The sequence below is a fragment of the Octopus sinensis genome, linkage group LG4, assembly GCF_006345805.1.
Source record: "Octopus sinensis linkage group LG4, ASM634580v1, whole genome shotgun sequence".
Taxonomy (NCBI): domain Eukaryota; kingdom Metazoa; phylum Mollusca; class Cephalopoda; order Octopoda; family Octopodidae; genus Octopus; species Octopus sinensis.
Genome location: NC_043000.1, coordinates 11,284,615 through 11,309,030, shown reverse-complemented (window position 1 = coordinate 11,309,030; position 24,416 = coordinate 11,284,615). Strand labels below are relative to the sequence as shown.

The window sequence follows — 24,416 nt, the reverse complement described above, 5'->3', positions numbered from 1 at the left end:
TATGTCCGTTTGTATGTGTGTGTACGCTTATATATTAATTACTATGTGTGTGTGTGTGTGTGTGTATGTCCGTTTGTATGTGTGTGTACGCTTATATATTAATTACTATGCGCTTGTGCAAATGTGTGTGTGTGTGGTGCGTCTGCTATATTTCTTTATCAATATCGATAACGCAGCAATGCTGGGATTTCATTGGTTAAAATTCGTAAAAATTAAACTACGTTTAAGTTACGAATAACAATTTTGTTTTCAATTTTGTTTACAATAATGTTTTCTTTTGACACATTCTACCAGTATACGAAGTTTCAAATTTTTTAGTTAACTAGGAAAATCTGGCCTTCAAAAAGAAAAGATCCAAAGAGGATCCTCACTTCACTCCATGTCAAAATCTGCCATCCACCTGGGTGGACACCTCATACACACTGTGATCCCCATAGGGAGGGAGCCTCGTTTTCTTCCTCTTCTCCACCTTCGTCATCCGACGAAGCGACAATTCTGCATACATCCAAGACATGACACGGCATTCCATCCACAGAAACGTTATTTATGGAATTAACAGCCGTCACTGTTCCTCTGAGATGTGCAGCGTGCCTTCGGGGGCTTGATCCAGACTTCATCTCCCATCTCTACGAAGGCAGGTCCTCTATTTTCCGCAGAGCATTCTGATAGTTTACTCAGATGTCGCCATTCATATCTGAATATTATCGTGTGTGACACGGACTCTTCAGCCTGTCCTGATTGGGGTGACATAGTGTACCAGAATACTGCTTCCAGCGGTGAGATGCATTCCTTCTCCACCATGGCCTTGATCGTTCGATGATGTCTTTCCATGCTTCTATTTCCACTCGGCCTCTATGCCGCTCTGAAGAAGCGGTGCACACACACGACCATATAGATTTTCAACATACAAGAATATCTATTGTAATTTTTTAGCAAATTTTACGTCAGTACTAGAGACTAAAATAATTACATTGCTTCTTTTTGCTATTATTGTAGCAGAATGAATTTAGGGAAGAAATACCCAAAGCCTACTATAATTTGGAGAAGCAGAAGAAAATAATGGAGGTCAAGAAAGAGGAAGGTGATATAACTACGTTCATCTTTATCCTTATCCCATTCAAAAAACCCAATACAGCAAGTAGTCTACATCCCCTTAGAATTAAAAGCATTGGGAATTGAAGTTAAGTTCTTCTTGGTGGTAATAAATTAATGTCAGATATTCTTCCCTACCCCATTGCTGTAGGGTCACCCGAGCATAAAAGATGAGCATTATTTGTAATTCAATGGTACAACAGTGTAAGAGTTTGCTTTGACATATACTTAGATTGTGATTTCTGCAATGTGGTGCATAAATTGTCAAGTAAATGAGAGGCAACTTTGCCTCTACTGATTCAATTGCAAAGTGTGGAGTAAAGTTATTTGATTGCAGACCTCCTTTCAGTCTTTTTATTATCACTGGGTCACACATAGCCCCCAGATGGTAGCATTGATTTCAAGGCCTTCCCAGATGAGTCTGTCCAATTACTTATCAGTATAGTGGTCATTTGCAAACTTCATAGGTGACACTTTCATTTCTCCTTAGCTCTCACGTCACACAGCTGTTAATGTTAATTTCAGTTGGGTCACGCCCTTCCACTTGTTATAGATTCGTAATGTATCTTACAGCTGTGCCTGTTACCTTGATAGTGAGGAATCCTGCATTGGGAGTGTTACCGACTAGGGTAGGGGAGCTGACTGCTTATTGTGATCATTCGTCTTTTGGTTTCCTGCAGCTTTGCTCACTTTTACAAACCCAGTGAACATATATTTCCTATTTCAAAGAAATTCAAACAATAGATATAAGACCCAAGTTAAAAAGATTCTCAACAATTCAACTTCTCTGGTTGACATTAAGACACCCACCTTCAATAGGGTTAATAAAGATGCCATGTTCCTTGGAAAAATACTGGTGTTGGATGAAAACGAGACCTCTACACTTTTCTTGCCATATCGAAGCAAACTCATCTCAGCTGCCAGTGAAGCTCAGTGATCCGTAAAGAAGCGAATATCGAAACCGAGAAACTTGCAGAATGACAGTGACGAAAAATTAGGAGTCTGTGCTATGTTTTACTATGTGGTGGTGACCCCCTTCGGTCAGACACTGACCATGGGTTTGCACCTAGAGAGTTACCCTCTAAGGCACAAGTCTGGGCAAGGTTGTTTTATGGAAGACCAGCAGTCGCCCATGCATACCGGCCTCCCCTCTCCACGCCACCAGTGTTATCCAAGGGAAAGACAAAGGTCGATACAGCTTGGCACCTGTGACGTCGCAACTCATTTCTACAGCTGAGTGAACTGGAGCAACGTGAAATAAAGTGTCTTGCTCAAGAACACAACACGCAGCCCGGTCCGGGATTCGAGCTCACAACCTCACGATCGTAAGCTCGACGCTCTAACCACTGAGCCACGAATTTACTATGTATAGTATAATTAATACCGCAAGTTCACGAAACGGTAATTATACTCTTTTCATTGTGTTTTACTTTTCTTACTTTTTAAGACGTGTTACTTGTATCAATATGTTTTATTCGTAGCATTTACAAAAATAAGTAAATAAATAAATAAAAATCCCATTAATTACCATAATTAACAAATGTTTTACTTTTATTATACAAATGTATAACTAAACTGAACGCTTGGAGCACACGTATGTGCTTTCACTTGCCTCTTGTTAATTTCTTTTGCCTCGTTGTGTCATTATATGTGCTTTAAGATGTTTATTTTTCCTAATTTTCGTACATATACTTTACAGTTACTGATTTCCACCCACCCGCTTATATGAATTTAAGCAAATGTCCAACCTTATGCTTATTCCAACACCATCCCCTATTGTTTGAGATACGAGAATAAATAACTGGGTTTTTTTAAAAATCAAGGGAGACAACCTTTAAAATTTTATAGTTACCACTATACAATTACCAATTTTCCAACCCACCAACTTATATAAATTTAAGCAAATGTCTAGCCCACCTGCTTATTCCAGCACCCCTATTATTTGAGACCTGAGAGTAAACAAAAATGAAAAGAACACTGACAGTTCATTTTAACAGATATATTTACCAAAATTACATAAAAATATCTTGAAATACAAAAGAGTAAATTTATTCAATAAAATTGCCATTGGCTTTAACGACAGCCTCCAGACGACTTCGGAATCTCCTGTAACTCTTCTGAACGATCTCCTTGTTTAAGTGAATGTTACCATAATCCTTGCCTTCAGTTCATCTTTGGTGTTACAAGGAGTTTTGTTGCTCTCTCGCTCAACTGCGCCCCACACATAATAATCAAGGGGGTTGCAGTGTGGGGAGTTAGGTGGCAAGATGTTAGGAGTGATGTGGTCACAGAAATTGTCTGGGTTCTCCTGCTTGTGTGGCATGGTGCAGAGTCCTGCTGCCAGACATAGGGTCTTCCAGCAGCCACCCTTTTGACCCAGGGCAGCACTACCTTCTCCAGACACTTGATGTAAGCCAGATGTTCTCAAACCTTTTGGACCACCGCCCACCTCATGGCCACATAATACCCTCAGTGCCCCCGCCCATTTTTATGTATAAATATTTTATATTTTACTAATTTATATATACTATGAATCATTTGATATTTAATATAATATATAATCTATATACAATATTATAATAAATTCACATCATCCCTCAATTCACTGCCTTCCTTCCAATACCTCCTTTTTCTCTACCACCCCCACCGACTCAACACCCACTGGGGGGGGGGGGATAGCACTCATTTTGAGAACCTATGATATAGGCTCTATATTAAGTTTGAGGCTGTGTGGAACAATGGAAGTATAATGTCACCATCACTTCCAACACCATGATGTTTGATTTTAATCACTCTCATTACATGGCAAGCCAATAGTCGTTGTGTGCTCACCAGCTGATCCTGGCAGAAATTTTTGTCTGAGAAAAACCGAAGCATGTTTGGATGGATACTTGAGTTTGTTCAAAAGCTTTGTAATGCCAGTCTTTCCTCTTGCCCTTGATGATTGGGATAAAAATTGGCCCTTTTTCATCTTGTATGAGGAATACCAAATGTCTTCATTCATTATCTGCCTGGTAAGAAACTCAGACACTCCCCTCCCTCATGTCCTTGGTTGACTTCAAGGGATTGTTGTCAATCATGGCCTGGATCTCACCAACAAATTCAGGAGTTATCATCAGAATGATCAGAGAGAGTTTTCCGAGCTGCTATAACTTCATAATCACCATTAGATTCGTCCAACTCTTTCAGAATCCTCTGCACTGTTCTCAGATTGACACCCAAACACTGAAATATTTGTATTGGAGCTTCCAGCACGAATGCCAAGCAGTATAGTATGTGGTTGCCAAATTTCTGGCAGAGTGAATTGCATCATTGTGCTGTGTTTTTTTTCACAGGCAGTGCTCTATTGACCCTACTATACTGTGTAGTCAACAAAATAAAAAACAATACAATGCACATAATTAAAAATATAAAATGGCAACAATTTACCTATCACACCCTGTATATATACATAATTTCATATATGTATTTATATGTCTGTGAAACTAATAAATTAAATCCATTGCCTGCATATAGCATCTCTGTCACTCCCACTCCATTTGTTGTTTCAGTCTTGTTTTCCCAACACAACTGATGTGATAGAAGAGTGTCCATAATTTATCCTTACAACTTCCACACTTCTGAACTTCAAATTCTAAAGGTAATTTAACCCCTACTCTCAAATGTTTCAGGATAAAAAAAAAAAAGAAAATAGTAAGCATGACAGGGGTCAGATAAGATAAAAATACACAAAAAAAACCAAACTTATCAATTTTATTTAGTGAAATTAGCGGTTAATGTACAGACAACTTTTGCTTTTTATAAGCACACACATACATATATAGATAAAATTTATAGGAAAACAAAAGACAAAGACAGGTGTATGAACAACAAGCAGGTATATTAGTTTGATGCTCAGGAAAATGGAAAAGTCTTTTTCGTTTTGAGCCTACACTCTTCAACAGAAAGCAATAAGAGAAAATAAACATAGAGTGAATAAAAAAAAACTTGTAGATTTAGCAGTCAAGCATGGTGAGTGATTAGAAAAAAAAAGTTTGAAAGAAAGGGAGATAATAAAGTGTCCATAGATTTAAATATAGCCAGTTCAAAAAACAAATTGAGAAAAAAAAAAAAAAAAGAGAAACGCATGTGAGGACATGCACAAGAATTATATTAGTTAGATGCTTGGTGAAAGAAGGGAGTCTCTAATGTTTCAAGTATGGCTCTTTGTTGGAAAGGAGAAAGGGAAAAGTCCGGAGAAGGAAAATCGTCAACTGTCCATATATATATATACGTATATACACACAAAGAGATCTACATTTTGAAGGCAATTTCAGAAAATTATCTCTGTTCTCTTTCAGCATACAAGACAAATTTCTCAATTATTTACCTATATTATATATATAGGTATCAGTGAAGGTGCATGGCTTAGTGGTTAGGGTATTCGGTTCATGATCAAAAGTTCAATTCTCAGCGACGTGTTCGTCTTTGAGCAAGACACTTTATTTCACGTTGCTCCAGTCCACTGAGCTAGCAAAAATGAGTTGTACCTGTATTTCAAAGGGCCAGCCTTGTCGCACTCTGAGTCACGCTGAATCTCCCTGAGAACTACATTAAGGGTACACGTATGGACTTGCACGTTAATTTCATGAGCAAGCAGTTCCATTTATCGTAGCAGCTGGGACCCTTGTCATCATAACTGGTGGAGTGCTCCTTTTTTTTTTAGATATAGGTATCAACAGTATTTTCCACTAATCTAGAAAAATATGGACTCAACATCAATGGAAATCGCAGCTGTGATACCAGGGCTGGTGGCACGTAAGAGAACCATCCGAACATGGCCATTGTCAGCACCGCCCCGACTGGCCTCGTGCCGGTGGCACGTAAAAAGCACCATCCAATCGTGGTCATTTGCCAGCCTCGTCTGGCACCTGTGCCGGTGGCATGTAAAAAGCACCCACTACACTCATGGAGTGGTTGGCGTTAGGAAGGGCATCCAGCCGTAGAAACATTGCCAAATCAGACTGGGCCTGGTGCAGCCAACTAGCTTCCCAGACCTCTACACTTTTCTTGCCATATCGAAGCAAACTCATCTCAGCTGCCAGTGAAGCTCAGTGATCCGTAAAGAAGCGAATATCGAAACCGAGAAACTTGCAGAATGACAGTGACGAAAAATTAGGAGTCTGTGCTATGTTTTACTATGTGGTGGTGACCCCCTTCGGTCAGACACTGACCATGGGTTTGCACCTAGAGAGTTACCCTCTAAGGCACAAGTCTGGGCAAGGTTGTTTTATGGAAGACCAGCAGTCGCCCATGCATACCGGCCTCCCCTCTCCACGCCACCAGTGTTATCCAAGGGAAAGACAAAGGTCGATACAGCTTGGCACCTGTGACGTCGCAACTCATTTCTACAGCTGAGTGAACTGGAGCAACGTGAAATAAAGTGTCTTGCTCAAGAACACAACACGCAGCCCGGTCCGGGATTCGAGCTCACAACCTCACGATCGTAAGCTCGACGCTCTAACCACTGAGCCACGAATTTACTATGTATAGTATAATTAATACCGCAAGTTCACGAAACGGTAATTATGCTCTTTTCATTGTGTTTTACTTTTCTTACTTTTTAAGACGTGTTACTTGTATCAATATGTTTTATTCGTAGCATTTACAAAAATAAGTAAATAAATAAATAAAAATCCCATTAATTACCATAATTAACAAATGTTTTACTTTTATTATACAAATGTATAACTAAACTGAACGCTTGGAGCACACGTATGTGCTTTCACTTGCCTCTTGTTAATTTCTTTTGCCTCGTTGTGTCATTATATGTGCTTTAAGATGTTTATTTTTCCTAATTTTCGTACATATACTTTACAGTTACTGATTTCCACCCACCCGCTTATATGAATTTAAGCAAATGTCCAACCTTATGCTTATTCCAACACCATCCCCTATTGTTTGAGATACGAATATAAATAACTGGGTTTTTTTAAAAATCAAGGGAGACAACCTTTAAAATTTTATAGTTACCACTATACAATTACCAATTTTCCAACCCACCAACTTATATAAATTTAAGCAAATGTCCAGCCCACCTGCTTATTCCAGCATCCCTATTATTTGAGACCCGAGAGTAAACAAAAATGAAAAGAACACTGACAGTTCATTTTAACAGATATATTTACCAAAATTACGTAAAAATATCTTGAAATACAAAAGAGTAAATTTATTCAATAAAATTGCCATTGGCTTTAACGACAGCCTCCAGACGACTTCGGAATCTCCTGTAACTCTTCTGAACGATCTCCTTGTTTAAGTGAATGTTACCATAATCCTTGCCTTCAGTTCATCTTTGGTGTTACAAGGAGTTTTGTTGCTCTCTTGCTCAACTGCGCCCCACACATAATAATCAAGGGGGTTGCAGTGTGGGGAGTTAGGTGGCAAGATGTTAGGAGTGATGTGGTCACAGAAATTGTCTGGGTTCTCCTGCTTGTGTGGCATGGTGCAGAGTCCTGCTGCCAGACATAGGGTCTTCCAGCAGCCACCCTTTTGACCCAGGGCAGCACTACCTTCTCCAGACACTTGATGTAAGCCAGATGTTCTCAAACCTTTTGGACCACCGCCCACCTCATGGCCACATAATACCCTCAGTGCCCCCGCCCATTTTTATGTATAAATATTTTATATTTTACTAATTTATATATACTATGAATCATTTGATATTTAATATAATATATAATCTATATACAATATTATAATAAATTCACATCATCCCTCAATTCACTGCCTTCCTTCCAATACCTCCTTTTTCTCTACCACCCCCACCGACTCAACACCCACTGGGGGGGGGGGATAGCACTCATTTTGAGAACCTATGATATAGGCTCTATATTAAGTTTGAGGCTGTGTGGAACAATGGAAGTATAATGTCACCATCACTTCCAACACCATGATGTTTGATTTTAATCACTCTCATTACATGGCAAGCCAATAGTCGTTGTGTGCTCACCAGCTGATCCTGGCAGAAATTTTTGTCTGAGAAAAACCGAAGCATGTTTTGATGGATACTTGACTTGAGTTTGTTCAAAAGCTTTGTAATGCAGTCTTTCCTCTTGTCCTTGATGGATTGGGATAAAAATTAGCCCTTTTTCATCTTGTATGAGGAATACCAAATGTCTTCATTCATTATCTGCCTGGTAAGAAACTCAGACACTCCCCTCCCTCATGTCCTTGGTTGACTTCAAGGGATTGTTGTCAATCATGGCCTGGATCTCACCAACAAATTCAGGAGTTCTTATCAGAGTTTTCCGAGCTGCTATACCTTCATAATCACCATTAGATTCGTCCAACTCTTTCAGAATCCTCTGCACTGTTCTCAGATTGACACCCAAACACTGAAATATTTGTATTGGAGCTTCCAGCACGAATGCCAAGCAGTATAGTATGTGGTTGCCAAATTTCTGGCAGGGTGAATTGCATCATTGTGCTGTGTTTTTTTTCACAGACAGTGCTCTATTGACCCTACTATACTGTGTAGTCAACAAAATAAAAAACAATACAATGCACATAATTAAAAATATAAAATGGCAACAATTTACCTATCACACCCTGTATATATACATAATTTCATATATGTATTTATATGTCTGTGAAACTAATAAATTAAATCCATTGCCTGCATATAGCATCTCTGTCACTCCCACTCCATTTGTTGTTTCAGTCTTGTTTTCCCAACACAACTGATGTGATAGAAGAGTGTCCATAATTTATCCTTACAACTTCCACACTTCTGAACTTCAAATTCTAAAGGTAATTTAACCCCTACTCTCAAATGTTTCAGGATAAAAAAAAAAAAGAAAATAGTGAGCATGACAGAGGTCAGATAAGTTGAAAATACACAAAAAAACCAAACTTATCAATTTTATTTAGTGAAATTAGCGGTTAATGTACAGACAACTTTTGCTTTTTATAAGCACACACATACATATATAGATAAAATTTATAGGAAAACAAAAGACAAAGACAGGTGTATGAACAACAAGCAGGTATATTAGTTTGATGCTCAGGAAAATGGAAAAGTCTTTTTCGTTTTGAGCCTACACTCTTCAACAGAAAGCAATAAGAGAAAATAAACATAGAGTGAATAAAAAAAACTTGTAGATTTAGCAGTCAAGCATGGTGAGTGATTAGAAAAAAAAAGTTTGAAAGAAAGGGAGATAATAAAGTGTCCATAGATTTAAATATAGCCAGTTCAAAAAACAAATTGAGAAAAAAAAAAAAAAAAGAGAAACGCATGTGAGGACATGCACAAGAATTATATTAGTTAGATGCTTGGTGAAAGAAGGGAGTCTCTAATGTTTCAAGCATGGCTCTTTGTCGGAAAGGAGAAAGGGAAAAGTCCGGAGAAGGAAAATCGTCAACTGTCCATATATATATATACGTATATACACACAAAGAGATCTACATTTTGAAGGCAATTTCAGAAAATTATCTCTGTTCTCTTTCAGCATACAAGACAAATTTCTCAATTATTTACCTATATTATATATATAGGTATCAGTGAAGGTGCATGGCTTAGTGGTTAGGGTATTCGGTTCATGATCAAAAGTTCAATTCTCAGCGACGTGTTCGTCTTTGAGCAAGACACTTTATTTCACGTTGCTCCAGTCCACTGAGCTAGCAAAAATGAGTTGTACCTGTATTTCAAAGGGCCAGCCTTGTCGCACTCTGAGTCACGCTGAATCTCCCTGAGAACTACATTAAGGGTACACGTATGGACTTGCACGTTAATTTCATGAGCAAGCAGTTCCATTTATCGTATCAGCTGGGACCCTTATCATAACTGGTGGAGTGCTCCTTTTTTTTTTAGATATAGGTATCAACAGTATTTTTCACTAATCTAGAAAAATATGGACTCAACATCAATGGAAATTGCAGCTGTGATACCAGGGCTGGTGGCACGTAAGAGAACCATCCGAACATGGCCGTTGTCAGCACCACCCCGACTGGCCTCGTGCCGGTGGCACGTAAAAAGCACCATCCGATCGTGGCCGTTTGCCAGCCTTGCCTGGCCCCCGTGCTAGTGGCACATAAAAAGCACCATCTGATCGTGGTCGTTTGCCAGCCGCGTCCGGCACCTGTGCCGGTGGCATGTAAAAAGCACCCACTACACTCATGGAGTGGTTGGCGTTAGAAAGGGCATCCAGCCGTAGAAACATTGCCAGATCAGACTTGGCCTGGTGCAGCCTTCTGGCTTCCCAGACTCCAGTTGAACCGTCCAACCCATGCTAGCATGGAAACTGGATGCTAAACGATGATGATGATGTTATCTCAGCAATGTAGATGTAATTGTGATGATAAAAAAATATAGTCACTACAGCTTGCTTTCACAATTTTATATCTTCAGTGCAGTTTGAATACATTTATGGTTATACAAGTTATTCTTTTTAATATGAATTTTAACAAAGAGCATGAGTCCAGATAAACTACATATATCTCATATAAGAGATTACTAAAAAGGATGACATCTGGCTGCAAAACAATACCTCAAAAAGGGAATCATGGTGAGTATGTAGTATGTCACTGGTCTGGTTCATTGATTACTGTTTAGTTCATGTGGCTAATCCAGGATTTAACAATGAAAATGGTTGTAAAATGTTGATTGTTGTTGTGAGCAGTAACCAATTCTAAGAGACAGTTACGTTTTTGTATGGATAGATAAATGTGCAGTTAAGTTGCGTTTTTCAGCAAAAGATTTACCACAGATATCACACAGATATGGCTTCTCCCCTGTATGAATACGATTGTGTTTTGTTAAGTCACTACTTCCAGAGAACGATTTACCACAGATATGACAACGAAACGGTTTCTCCCCGCTATGAACGCGTTGGTGGACAGTTAAAACACTTTTATGAGTGAACGATTTAGCACAGATATCACACTGATATGGTTTCTCTCCTGTATGAACACGTATATGTTTAGATAGGATGCTAGCTCTGGAGAATGATCTGCCACAAACATCACAGCAGAATGGTTTTTCTCCAGTATGAATACGTTTATGCTTAGCCAAGTCACTACTTGCAGAGAATGATTTGCCACATGTATCACAAGGAAAAGGTTTCTCACCTGTATGCATACGGACATGTTTAGTTAAGTCACCATTTCGTAAGAATGACTTACCGCAAATGCGGCAGTGATGCGGTTTCTCCAGCGTATGAATACGTTTATGGTTAGTTAAAAGATCATTGTAAGAGAATGCTTTACCACATAAATTACAGTGATAGGGCTTCTCTCCTGTGTGAATATGTTTGTGTCTAATTAATCTAGGTTTTTCAGAGAATGATTTACCACAGACATCACAGTTAAATGGTTTCTCTCCTGAATGCATACGTAGGTGTTTAGTTAAGGCACTACGTCCAGTGAATGATTTACTGCAGATGTGACAGTGAAACGGTTTCTCACCCGTATGAATACGCTTGTGGGTGGTTAAATCAGTGGAATGAGAGAAAGATTTATCACAGATATCACACTTGTATGGTTTCTCGCCTGTATGAATACGTTTGTGGCTAGTCAAATCATTGGAATGGCAGAAAGATTTGCCACAGGTATCACACGTATATGGTTTCTCTCCTGTATGAATACGTATGTGCTTCCATAAGTCATTACTTCCTGTGAATGATTTACCACAGGAATCACAGTGATATGGTTTTTCTCCAGTATGAATACGTTTGTGTCTACTCAGTTTTGTGCTGTCAGAGAACGATTTATCACAGATATCGCACGGATTTGGTTTTTCTCCTGTATGAAGACGTTTGTGTCTAGCTAAGGAGCTACTGGCAGAAAATGCTTTACTACAGACATCACACTGATATGGTTTCTCTCCTGTATGCATACGAACATGTTTAGTTAAGCCACTACTTGTAGAGAATGATTTATCACAGATATGACAATGAAATCGCTTCTCCCCTGTGTGAATATGCATGTGGCTATGTAATTTAATCATTTTAGAGAAAAATTTTCCACAGATTTCACAGTGATATGGGGGTTTTTCCTAACATTTTGGACACCTCTTCAATGAATATAAAATCTCAGTCTATTGTTATCAACTGTAATATTCACTGATATCTAAGGTGTTGTAAACACCTTCAAAAATTTAATCAAGTTTCATTCAAAGAGAAAGGCATCAGATAGTGAGGTAGAGAAACGCTGCTATTTAAAGCCAGTATTTCACAGTAGTTCTAACATCGATTAATAGCAATAGGGTTATATGTCATATATAAAATTTCCCCTTAGACTTCAAAAGATTACAAATATCGAAGATGAATTCAATGTAAAAATATATCCTGAATGCCAACGTTGTCTGTTAATCTGAAATAATAAAGAAAGAGTGTAAGAAACAGAAGATAAACATGGAAATTTTACATTTCTGAATTGTTAGACAAATTATATAACATAGTACGACTGGTTGTAATGTCAATATGCAATGTCAATGTAATGTGGCAGATATCAGAGATAGGTAGTACTAAGTTGGAGTTTCTCCGTTTCAACGGGAAATTTTCAAATTTTTTTTTTTTTATGGTGCCCTTGGAAATGATCTGGAGTATTTTTTTAACAAAATTTTTTTTTTAGAAAAATGGTCTCATTAATAGCATAAACTCATTCTACGAAAAAAAGTTTGAAAATTTATTTTTATCAACTTAACTGGTTGTTTGATACGCTAGAAACAACTGCCAAATCTCCCTTAAATCACACCTTTTCGTCTGAAAAATGTTTTTTTTTTTTAACCGAAAAGGCGTCTATAGTTTTCGCAAATTTCTTTGCTAAAACTTTACAGAAAGCATTTCCAAGGCCACCGTAGAAAATAAAATTTGAAAAATACTCGTCAAAACGGAGAAATTCCAACTTGGTGCTATCTATTTCCAACGTTCGCCAGATATGATATTTAATTTATATCACACTAGCAGTATCACCCGGCGTTGCTCGGATTTGTAAGGGAAATAACTATATAAGCATTTTGAGAGAGTTATATAGCCAAAAAATAGCAAAAAAATTATGGTAAATTTTTTTTAAAATCGTTGACTCATCGTAGACATTTTTAGAGAGTTACTTCTCTTATATAATAGCGAAAAAATGCATTAAAATGGAAAAAAATGATGGTAAATTTTTTTTTAAATCGTAGACTCATCGTAGACGCGCGCTAATACCCAGAAGGGCTCGATATAAATTACGACTAATAAGATACCCGGTTTTGGTTAAACTGCACCGCAAAATGTGGGAGTAGTTAGGAATCTAAATCGAAGGGGACAGACACACAACTTCTCTTTTATATATAAAGATGTAACAGTCAGGGATTTTTTTTTTTTTCAAAATATCAGATCAACATTTCAGTTTGGAAGTAATTACTCTTTGTAATGAGAGATGGTTTTTATTCAAAATATGAACAAGAATATATCTAACAAAAGAAAGAAAAGAAGAAAAAAAGGAACAAAGAAAAGTATAGGATTATTTCATGGTTAATAATTCTGTTATTTACGCATGTTATTAGAGATTTATACGAGTAAATTTTTGTCAACTTACCTTTTCAGTGTGTCGACCAAAGTCTTAAAGTAATTAATTACCTGGTCGTTAAAGCTGGGCTTTTTAAACGTTTAATCTACATTAACGTTCAGAGAGCTTCTTCACTCTTTAGACACCAATTCGTATTTGCCTCTATTTTTAACGTACTCTTCAAAGATATTCTTTGTTGAGTCTTATTACATTCATCCATATATACATGCACATATGTATACACACACACATATATGTATATATAAGATGTTCTAAATAATATACATTTTATAATTTTTTCTCATCGTTTTTAACATTTTTCCATCAATTGTTCAGTTTACGTTCGTTAATAAAATAATATAAAGTAAAGGGAAATAACTAAACACAACAAAGTAGATTGTCTGATATTTTACTCACTTTTGTCACCCCTCGTCATCTTTATCTGGAATTTACAACTGATTTCCAGCTTCTCTTTGGAGAAAATGATTATTTACTCGACTTATAAAACCATCTATTTGTGTCTTTCACACACAAATCTTTATTTCTGACTGGTTATCTATCTAGTTATCATTTCTTACTGCTTTCTTCTTTCCTTTCATAAAACAGACTTGCAGCTAAAAGTACACATCAAAAAAAAAAAAAAGAAAATATAGTAAATAAACAAAAACAAACTAAAATCAAAGTTATCAAGGCGATCTTTCGTCTCTAGTAGACCTTTCCGTCGATTTCCGTAAAAATTGTTGTTTTTTTTACATATGGGCTTGCGGGAACTTTTGAAGTAATATACATACATATACACATACACCGAGTAAAAAAATTCAGTTATCTCTTTCTTTCACACATTACTCTGTCTCTTCACACACACTAAGAGAAGCACTTCACTTACACAACATACTGTCTGTCTCCCACACCCCATCAAACACACACACACACCCACATGTACATCAATGCTTCCCATGCACGGTAACTTCAAAAGAACTTCCCTCGTCATACAATCGCTTTCTCTTAGTCTCTTTCGCTCTCATTACTTCAAAAGTTCCCGCAAGCCCATATGTAAAAAAAAAAGTTTTTTACGGAAATCGACGGAAAGGTCTACTAGAGACGAAAGATTGCCATTATCAATACTGTCACCAATACGTTTTGATTCTACAAGCGTAAACTGAATAATTATCGGTGATCCCTCTTACATGATAGTTGTAAAAGTATGATTGTAAACTCCACGTTCTGCTTTTTACATTTGAGTATTTATTTCCGAGTTACGATATTAAATCAATATAGGAATACAAATCATAATTTTTGTAGAGAAACATTTGTATTTAATGCTCGTTCAGTTTTACATGTCTTTCTTTTGTATCTATTCAGTGCAGTGGATTGACCGAAGTCCTCGAGGGTCTACATTTAGCAACAACCGATTAATACGTAAAACTGATTAGTTTCTTTCGTTTATGTCTGCAAAGCTAGCAGAACATAAAACTCCAGGACTGTCGTGGTCTACAATAATTCTTTTAGTGTAATTAAATGATTTTTATATTGTATTTTTTTTCGACTTTTCTCTTATTGTGAATCATCAAATTATTTAAAACAAGCCCCAGATATATTATTTAATATATATTGAAACTAAAGGTAAATGTTATACTCTAATACACACAGATATATTTGAGATGGAAAGTGCATTTAAAGACAAGCTCATGTTCAGTGTGACATGATACGAAACAGGGTCTAAAGAATGAAGAACTTATAGGCATGAAGAGGGTGGGGCAAATTGGGTTAGTGAGGCAAAATGGGTAATTTCTGATTTCTTTCTTGTTATTCCCCACCCCCATTTCCTCGACATTTTGAATGTCACACCATGATTTTGTGCTGTTACATCGTCTTTCGGAGTAAAAATTGGTCAGCATAGTTGTATAAGTTGAGAAACTTTGAAACTTAAGTGACAGGTGTGGTGTATGTGAGATATTTGAAATAAGGACACCTACCTTCTCTTCGCTCGATGGAGACCTCTCAGTGGTAATGCACCCTTTCACGCAGCCCAACCCGAACACTAGAAATAGCAGCTGCTTTTCCCCTACCTTAACAATGAGCTCACATGTCTGTCTCGCTCAGCTACCTTGATTGAAAAGCCCAATGCTGCCCTGCCTGCCTGCGCGTCACTCCTGCCCCCTCCTCTTCCGGTCAGCTCCCCAGCTGCTGACGTCATCCCACAAGGCACTTTCTTTCAAAAACTTTTTATTCAACTTTGACCCAATTGTAATTGAAGTTGCCAATAAAATATCTGGAATTTTTCATGCTTAACAATTAATATCCCAACTGTTTTTTCTCCCTCATACTAAGGTCTAAATTGATAATTTTCAATTCCCAAGAAATGGTGTCCAAAGTGGGATAAAATCAGTAACGAGTTATTTCAGTAATTTCTCTTTAACTGCATGGCACATAAATATATCAGTCCAGCAGATCGTGAAGAAGCTGCAGAGAATATTAAGTCTAGATTTAGAAGGGTTTCGTTAATTTCAGATCATGTGCTATTTTCTATGATCCTCTTTCATTTGACTTAGATATTTAAAATTCATGGTGCACTTCTGATCTTTGTGATGTCTAATGATAGATATTGACGTGCAGGAGTGTTTTTTCAAATGTAATTATCATTCAACAACGGTAGTGGTTGAATATATTGTTGAGTTTACCATTTCGTCAATCGCAGCAGCTTCCAAGTTCTCGACAATAAATCAACCCTATTTTCTCCATGAGTTTACCAGCTCACTTGCTTTAGCTATCACTTTTATAATTAAGTTTTTTTTCATCAAATTAATTTTCTTTCTGTATTGTCTACTGGAAAGGGAATGATAAAGTAAAAATTTTCTTGTTCTATACTTTACCAGATGTAATAACCTGTCCTAGACTTTTCCAAGTGTAATAACTTGTCCTGTACATTTCCAGGTTTATAATCTTAAGAATATTATTTCTCTTGCTCACATTTTCCCATGTAATCCATTTTTTTTCTAGGTCATGTTGTTGTGTTAATTAATAATGTGTCAAATTGTGTCAATTAGCAGTGAAGTTGATAATTTTTTCCTTATCTCAATGACACCAATGACATATATTAAAAGTCTCCTTATAGAACTATATTCATAAAAGTATAGAACTATATCACCCTCAAATTTGAGAAATAAACACTCGTAACTATTTTCTTTTAAAATTTCACTGCATGAGATCGATACCATGAAATTCATTGAATTGAGCTCTATCATTTAAGCTTAATTAAAATATAGTTTGTTTGTAAAATAAAAAAGTTAATTATACTTAAATCCAATTTTTTGCCTTATATTTTTTTTCAGGATATTTTACCTCAACTTTTTTTGATACAAATTTTTGTTGCCTGGGACCAAAACTATGAAATTCCTCATGCTTTCTTCTATCATTGAAGCTAAGATAAATATATTATGCTTTTAAAATAAAAAAGTTATTTAGATCTGAACTTGATTGGAGGCGTTACTTACTCTCCTATAATGTTGCTAGAAATTTTGATGCAAACTTTTTTCTACTGGACCAAATCTTAATTTTTTATGCTAAAATATAACTAGGGACTATTTCTCTTCAACAATGTTAACAGTTTCCAATTTGGTTGAGAATTGAATGAGCGATAAGCTCTGAAAGATATTGCATGTGAGTAAATTGCAGCCTTAAGAATATTATTCAATTGCTACCACAACTGAATGATAAAATAAATTACAAATGTTCACAGATACAAGAAATGAGAGATACCAGTTCATAGTCAATTGTACACAGTAGTTGAAATATTGTATCAAGAAGTTGCAGCGAAGATGCCGAGCTGGTGTGGTACGTGTCATATGAAGTTGTGGCTATAATGCTGCTGTGTGGGTTAGTTGTACAGGAATTCTCGCAGGTTGTATATTCGCTGTTAACCATGGTGAAGTAATTCACAAACAGTGCTGTGTTGGAACCTGTGCAGTGTTGCTGGTTGAGCTGTGTATGTAGAGATGTTGTTGATGTCATTAAGAAGAAGATGGTAGCGACGAAGAAAGAGATTGCTGTAATGCTGTTGGATGGGTGTTGTTATCTGGCATTGTGGCTGGAACTGGTTATGACTTGTGTGATCAGTGGCTAAAACTTAAAAGGTCTGGAATCAAAGACTTTGAGACGAGAAGCAATAACAAGCTGTTTAATGCTATCGGCAGATAAAATACACTGGACCCGGAGGGATCATAGTTCTAGATTCATAATCAGTACATGAGCTGAACGTTGACATGAGAAGTAATGCATCCTTGTGCATTTCACTAAGTTGGCAATGAGATGCAAGCAGCTGGCCAGATGGATTCTTAGAACATTCAGAACAAGAGAGCAGGAAACCATGAATCTTAGAAAGAAAAAATCATCAAAAGCAAAAGGCAGCCCCAAACACTAAAACTCATTCTCACTGGAACAAAAATGCACAAAGAAACTCCCAATCGAATGGTTACAAAATGCACGAGAAGTGCGGTACTTGCTGTTACTAAATTGAGGGGGCCAGAATTAAAATTCAAAGTTGGCCAAACCTCCAAAGTCCAGTCCAATTTCACCTGCAACATGGAAAACCTGATCTACGTAATCACATGCAATGGTTGCCAACATAATTACACAGGTCAGACGGGCAGATCGTTATGCAACAGAATGACATCCCATCGCCAACAGGTCCAAGATAAAAGCACAAGGAAAATTCCTTTAAGCAGTCACATTGCAACCTGTGCAGGAATGATCTTACCAAATTTCAAAATATTTCCCCTCTACAAGTGCTCAGATTCCTTCAAACAACAACAAAGACTAAATAAAGAATGGCAATTTATCAACAAGTATAAACAACAATTAAATATAGACCCAACCACAACAAATAAATAAGAACAGACACTTAAAAATAATTTTATACATATCATTATCATTTTGAAAAATACTTCCCATCATTTCCTAAACCTTTTTTCCAATATTCATATATGCCAGCACACACACTCACACTGGCATTGGTCATGACTACGATCTCCTTTGGCTTGACAGGTCTACACAAGCACAATATATCATTAAAGGTCTCAATCACCTGGCACTGCCTCCATGAGAAACTCCATAAGATGTACCTGGTGTAAGCTATGGACATATAAAAGGTGCAGCAATACCAGAGGAAGGTTAACAGGGAAAATAGCTTTTGTGTGTGGTAAAAACAACCGACTCGGAGGATGACCCCAGTTCAGCAACAGGAAATGGAAGAAGTGATGGAGGAATATTGATGACAGGGAGTAGTCGAAAACTCAAACAGTCCCTGGTCATCAGTTGTTTTAGTGCAGAAGAAAGATGGTACAGGGAAATACTGCGTGGATTATAAAGCACTAAATGATGTGACAGTGAAGGATACACATCCTTTGCCAAGAATTGACACACTTGATGCTTTAGCAGGGGCCTGGTAATTCTCTACTTTGAATATGAAAGCTGGATACCATCAAATCAAGGTTGCCAGAAAAGGTAGGGGGAAGACTGTATTTTCATATGGAAGGGGTTTGTGGCAGTTCAATGTAATGCCATTTGGCCTGTGCAACGCCCCTGCAACTTTCAAGCACCTCATGGATTGGGTACTGGAGGCCTACACTGGCAGGTCACCCTCATCTATCTTGTATTTGGTCAAACATTTGATCAGGAACTGGAGAGGTTATTGGAGGTATTTAAGAAGTTTCGAGCTGCAAACCTCAAACCAGAAGATAGTAAGATACTTGAAAGATGTTGTGGGAGAAGACGGTGTCCATACTGATCCAGAGAAGGTGGCAGCAGTGGGAGATTGGCCAGTTCCTACTTGTGCAAGCGAGTCAAGGAGATTCCTAGGGCTGTGTACCTATGACAGGTACTTTGTGATGGTGACCGCACCATTGCACAAGCTGTTGGGAAAGAGATAAAAGTTTGAATGGACTGCCATGACATGGAACGCTTTTGACAAACTCAAACAGGTGCTAATAAGTTCTCCTGTGTTGCCATACCTGGACCCAAGCCAGCCTTTTATACTGGACTGTGACGCCAATAGCCATGTTATCAGTGGAGTACTGTGTCGGAGGTAGGGTGAGAAAAATATGTGGTGGCATATAACAGCAAAAAGTTTAGTCCACCAGAGCGAAACTATTGACTAACTCGTAAGGAGGTTTTGCTGGTGATGAAGAGCATTGACTCTTTCTATCCGTACCTGTATAGTTCCCACTTTATCATCAGAATGGACCATGCAGCACTCAAGTGGCTGAAGACACTGAGGAACCTGGAGGGACAATTAGCATGCTGGCTAGGGGAACTGAACCAGCAAAACTATGAGGTACAGCACCATCTGGGGTGGGTACATGGTAATGCTAACAGTTTGAGTAATGCTAACAGTTTGTAACCCGGACTGCAAGCATTATGCAAAGTGCCTTTTGCATGGTCAAATCATGCTTCAATGGCACTTTATACTGATACATATTTCTATTCATTTTTACAAATGCTGCATATATGTATGTATGTATGTATATATAGAGACACAGAAAGACACACACACAAATTCATATATATATTCTATTATGCTGTGATGAACAATTCTCTTTTACACTTTATTTATTGATAGCATAACAATTGTACAATGATATTACTGATCTCTGAGAAAATATATGATTATGCTTTTATTTAAAATATCACAATATGTTATTTCAGCATTGTGATGATAAAAAATATAGTCACAGCAGCTTGTTATTACACTTCTATATCTTCTGTCCATTTCAAATACATTTATAGTAATACAAGTTATTTTAAAAATATAATAAATTTCAACACAGAGCAAGTGTCCAAATACAGTATGTGTATCTCATGTAAGAGGTTATTAGTAGAGTTCACATAAGGAATGGCATCTGGCTGTAGAACACTATCACAAAAATGAAACCATGGTGAGTATATAGTTTGCCATGAGTTCACTGATAGTTGTTAAGTCCATAAGGCTAATCCATGATTTAGCAATGAAAAAAACCTTGAAATGTTGGTAGTGGTTGTTAGTGGTAATCAATTCTAACAAAAACACAGTCACACTTTTATAAGGATAGATATATGTGAAGTGTAAGGCAGAAACGTTAGCATGCTGGGCGAAATGCTTAGCGGTATTTCGTCTGCCGCTACGTTCTGAGTTCAAATTCCGCTGAGGTCAACTTTGCCTTTCATCCTTTCAGGGTCGATTAAGTAAGTACCAGTTACTCACTGGGGTCGATATGATCGACTTGATCCGTTTGTCTGTCCTTGTTTGTCCCCTCTGTGTTTAGCCCCTTGTGGGTAGTAAAGGAATAGATATATGTGAAGTTAAGTTGCTTTGTCGAGTAAAAGATTTATAACATATATTGCAGATATTGTTTCTCACCTGTATGAATATGATTGTGGTTACTCAAGTCACTAATTCTAGAGAATGATTTACCTCAGTATGAATACGTTTGTGGTTAGTTAAAATACTATTACGAGTGAATGATTTACCACAGATATCACAGTGAAATGGCCTCTCTCCTGTATGCATACGTACATGTATAGATAAGCTGCTACTTCTGGAGAATGATGTACCACAGACATCACAGTGAAACGGTTTTTCTCCTGTATGCATACGTCTGTGTTTAGTTAAGTCACTACTCGCAGAGAATGATTTACCACAAGTATCACACTGAAACGGTTTCTCACCTGTATGCATACGGACATGTTTAGTGAAGTCACTATTTCGCAAGAATGATTTATCACAAAAATGGCAGTGATACGGTCTCTCCAGCGTATGAATACGTTTATGGTTAGTTAAAACATTGTTATAAGAGAATGATTTACCACAGAAATTACAGTGATATGGCTTCTCTCCTGTATGAATACGTTTATGTCTATTTAGTTTAGTGCTCTCAGAAAATGATTTACTACAGATGTCACAGTGAAATCTCTCTCCTGTATGAATACGTCTATGCCTACTCAGTTTAGCGCTCTCGGAGAATGATTCATCACAGATATCACAATGATATGGTTTTTCTCCGGTATGAAGACGTTTGTGTCTAGTTAAGGAACTATTTAAAGAAAATGATTTACCACAGACATCACAGTGAAATGGTTTCTCTCCTGTATGTATACGAAGGTGTTTAGTTAAGTCACTATTGGCAGAGAATGATTTACCACAGATACCGCAGTGAAATTTCTCACCTGTATGAATACACATGTGTCTATGTAACAGAATCATTTCAGGGAAAGTTTTGCCACAGATTTCACAGAGGTATGGTGTATTTTCTGACATTTTGAACAGCTCTTCAAAGAATATAAATACCCAGTCTATTGTTATGAACTGTAATCTTCATTGACATCTAAGAGGTGCTGTAAACACCTTCAAAAATTTAATCAAGTTTCATTAAAAGGAAAAAGCATCAGACAGTTGCTATTAAAGAAAATATTTCACAGTAATTCCACCATCAATTAATAGCAATAGGGTTATATCTGTCATACATAGCATTTTCCCTTAGACTTTAAAAGATTAGATATTGAAGGTGTATCCAATTTAAAATAAATCCTGTATGCCAATGTTGTCTGTTAATCTGAAATAATAAAGAAACAGTGTAAGAAACAAGATAAACATGGAAATTTTACTACATTTCTATATTGATAGACAAATTGGACCATTTCAGTTTGAACGGCGGTTTTTTCTAGCGGTGTCATATAAAATTGTCACCCATAATTATGACCCTAGTATCGATCTATTGCATGTCAATTTGTTTTAGGGTTAGGGGTGGGGGAAGGGTATCTTTTTTTTCTTCAGAAATGTAAATAAACCCAATCTGTTTCTTAAACGAGGGACATATTCATACGGCACAGAATGTTTTCACCTCAATAGACGTCGTTGATTGGTTGAAATTGTAGAAATTGAAGAAAAAAAACAGCAAATATCTTACAAACTATAGAATTTTCTCAATAAAGCCAAGAGAAAAAGATGTTTTATAAACACATTCTACCAGTAAACGAAGTTTAAACGTGCTTAGTTACGTGGAAGTTATTTTTAAAAACTGCCGTTCAAACCGAAAAGATCCAATAGATGTCTTGATATAGTGCAACTAGTTGTAATGTCAATATGGAATGTCAATGTAACACTGTTTCACTCCAAACAAAGCCATGGAATGTGAACACATACATATCAAAGCTGAGGAAAGATGGTGGGTGTCTGCGTTGGCAAGATTTGTATTATTTAGAAGACTGTATTTCAATGTTACTGATAATCAATCCCTCAACAAGTGGAAACCACTTGGGCCTATCTCAAGTGAGGAAAAAAAACCCCGTGCTGTAATACTTTGTGCCATCCCTGCTGTTCCCATGGGGACAAACATTCACAACTTCCGCTATGTCGGGCAATCAAAAATTCGACTGGCTAAATTGATGTAAATGTTTGTAACTTTTTGACAATTAATCTCTAAGAAAAATAATGCGATATTCTCATCAGAAGTACATTTTTTGAAAATGATTTGAAAAACTTCAACTGGTTAGAAGAAATTTAGCAAGATCTTCATCGTGTACAATTAATGATATTTGAAGACTGGAAAACGTCACGACTACAAATAAAATAATAATAATAATAATACAACATATAGGGGCAGATGTGGCTGTGGTAAGAATCTTGTTTCCCAACCACATAGTTCCGAGTTCAGTCCCACTGTAAGGCACCTTGGTCAAGTGTCTGCTACAGTCTTGGGCGGACCAAAGCCTTGTGAATAGAATCACGCATGTCTCCCACCGCCGTTCGACAATAAGTGTTGGTGTGTTTACGTACCCGTAACTTAGCGGTTCGGCGAAAGAACCGATAGAAGGGCGGAGGTAAAGAATATATACACCACCAGTTTACAGCGTAATAAAAAACCCTAACCCTAAAAATCGGGTGTACGTATTCTTTACTTTCGCCCAGAAGTACCAAACTTTTAAAAAAAAAGTATTAGGGTCGATTCATTGGTAAAAAAATGATTCAAGACGGTACCCCAACATGGCCACAGACTAACGACCAAAAGAAGTAGAAGATACGAGTAAATATTATAATGATCGATAGAATAAACTTGTAGGTTTGTTATTGCTTAAAATGCGCCTATAATGTAGCGGTGAAGAGAATATCTGTGTGACTAGCAACAGGAAAAGCTTTTCAATTAGCAGATCTGTAATTCCTTTATATCACCTGTAACAGTCAGGTATTATAATTATTATGATTTTTTTGTTTTCAAAAAATAGATCAACATTTAAGTATCACCCTCACTTCAAAAAAAGGTCAGCAAAAAGACGATACTTCCACAGAAATACTGCATGATTGCAAGGTTAACACATTAATTCTGCTATTTACATACATTATTACAGATTTATTCAAGTAAATCTTTGTCAACTTACCGCTTCTAACATGTCAACAGTGAATCTGGGTGTTGACCAAACTCCTAAAGAAATTATTTCGTTGTTAGACTGGGATTTTCAAATGTTTTATCCACTTTATTCTACGGCATTAACGTTCGGGTAGCTTCCTGACTGTAGACATCAATTCGTATCTTGTCACATTGAGCCAATGAACACGACCTGATGTCCTTAAATGCACTTTCCATCACAAATATATCCGCGTGTATATTAGAATACTACAGCTACCCCTTGTTTTAATATTTATTAAATATATCTATGTTTTAATTTTTTTTTCAAACTATGTACTAATTTTTATTGAGATTTATAAGTGAATATAAAACCTACGTCGAAATGGAAATCACACGAACGAATGCAGATTAAGGGTGTCC

General features: G+C 37.0%; 1 protein-coding gene across 1 annotated transcript; it reads right to left on the bottom strand.

The window, feature by feature from the left end:
• Window positions 1-10,280: 10,280 nt before the first annotated feature.
• Window positions 10,281-24,389, bottom strand: LOC118762876 (zinc finger protein 721-like). The gene is made up of 3 exons (XM_036501773.1): window positions 24,028-24,389; window positions 21,215-22,205; window positions 10,281-12,031 (listed from the first exon to the last, which is right to left on the bottom strand). The coding sequence occupies exons 2-3, from the start codon at window positions 21,908-21,910 to the stop codon at window positions 10,772-10,774; spliced, it is 1,956 nt and encodes a 651-aa protein (XP_036357666.1). The 5' UTR covers window positions 21,911-22,205; window positions 24,028-24,389; the 3' UTR covers window positions 10,281-10,771.
• Between the last annotated feature and the right edge of the window lie 27 nt (window positions 24,390-24,416).

What these genes read in the sequence shown, in the direction of transcription:
- LOC118762876 (XM_036501773.1), bottom strand. Translation starts at nt 21,910, where the DNA reads ATGTCAGAAAATACACCATACCTCTGTGAAATCTGTGGCAAAACTTTC. An exon ending in AAAAACCGTTTCACTGTGAT is followed by an intron (nt 12,032 to 21,214) that starts GTCTGTGGTACA and finishes ACAGGGGAGAAG; the next exon opens with CGATTTCATTGTCATATCTG.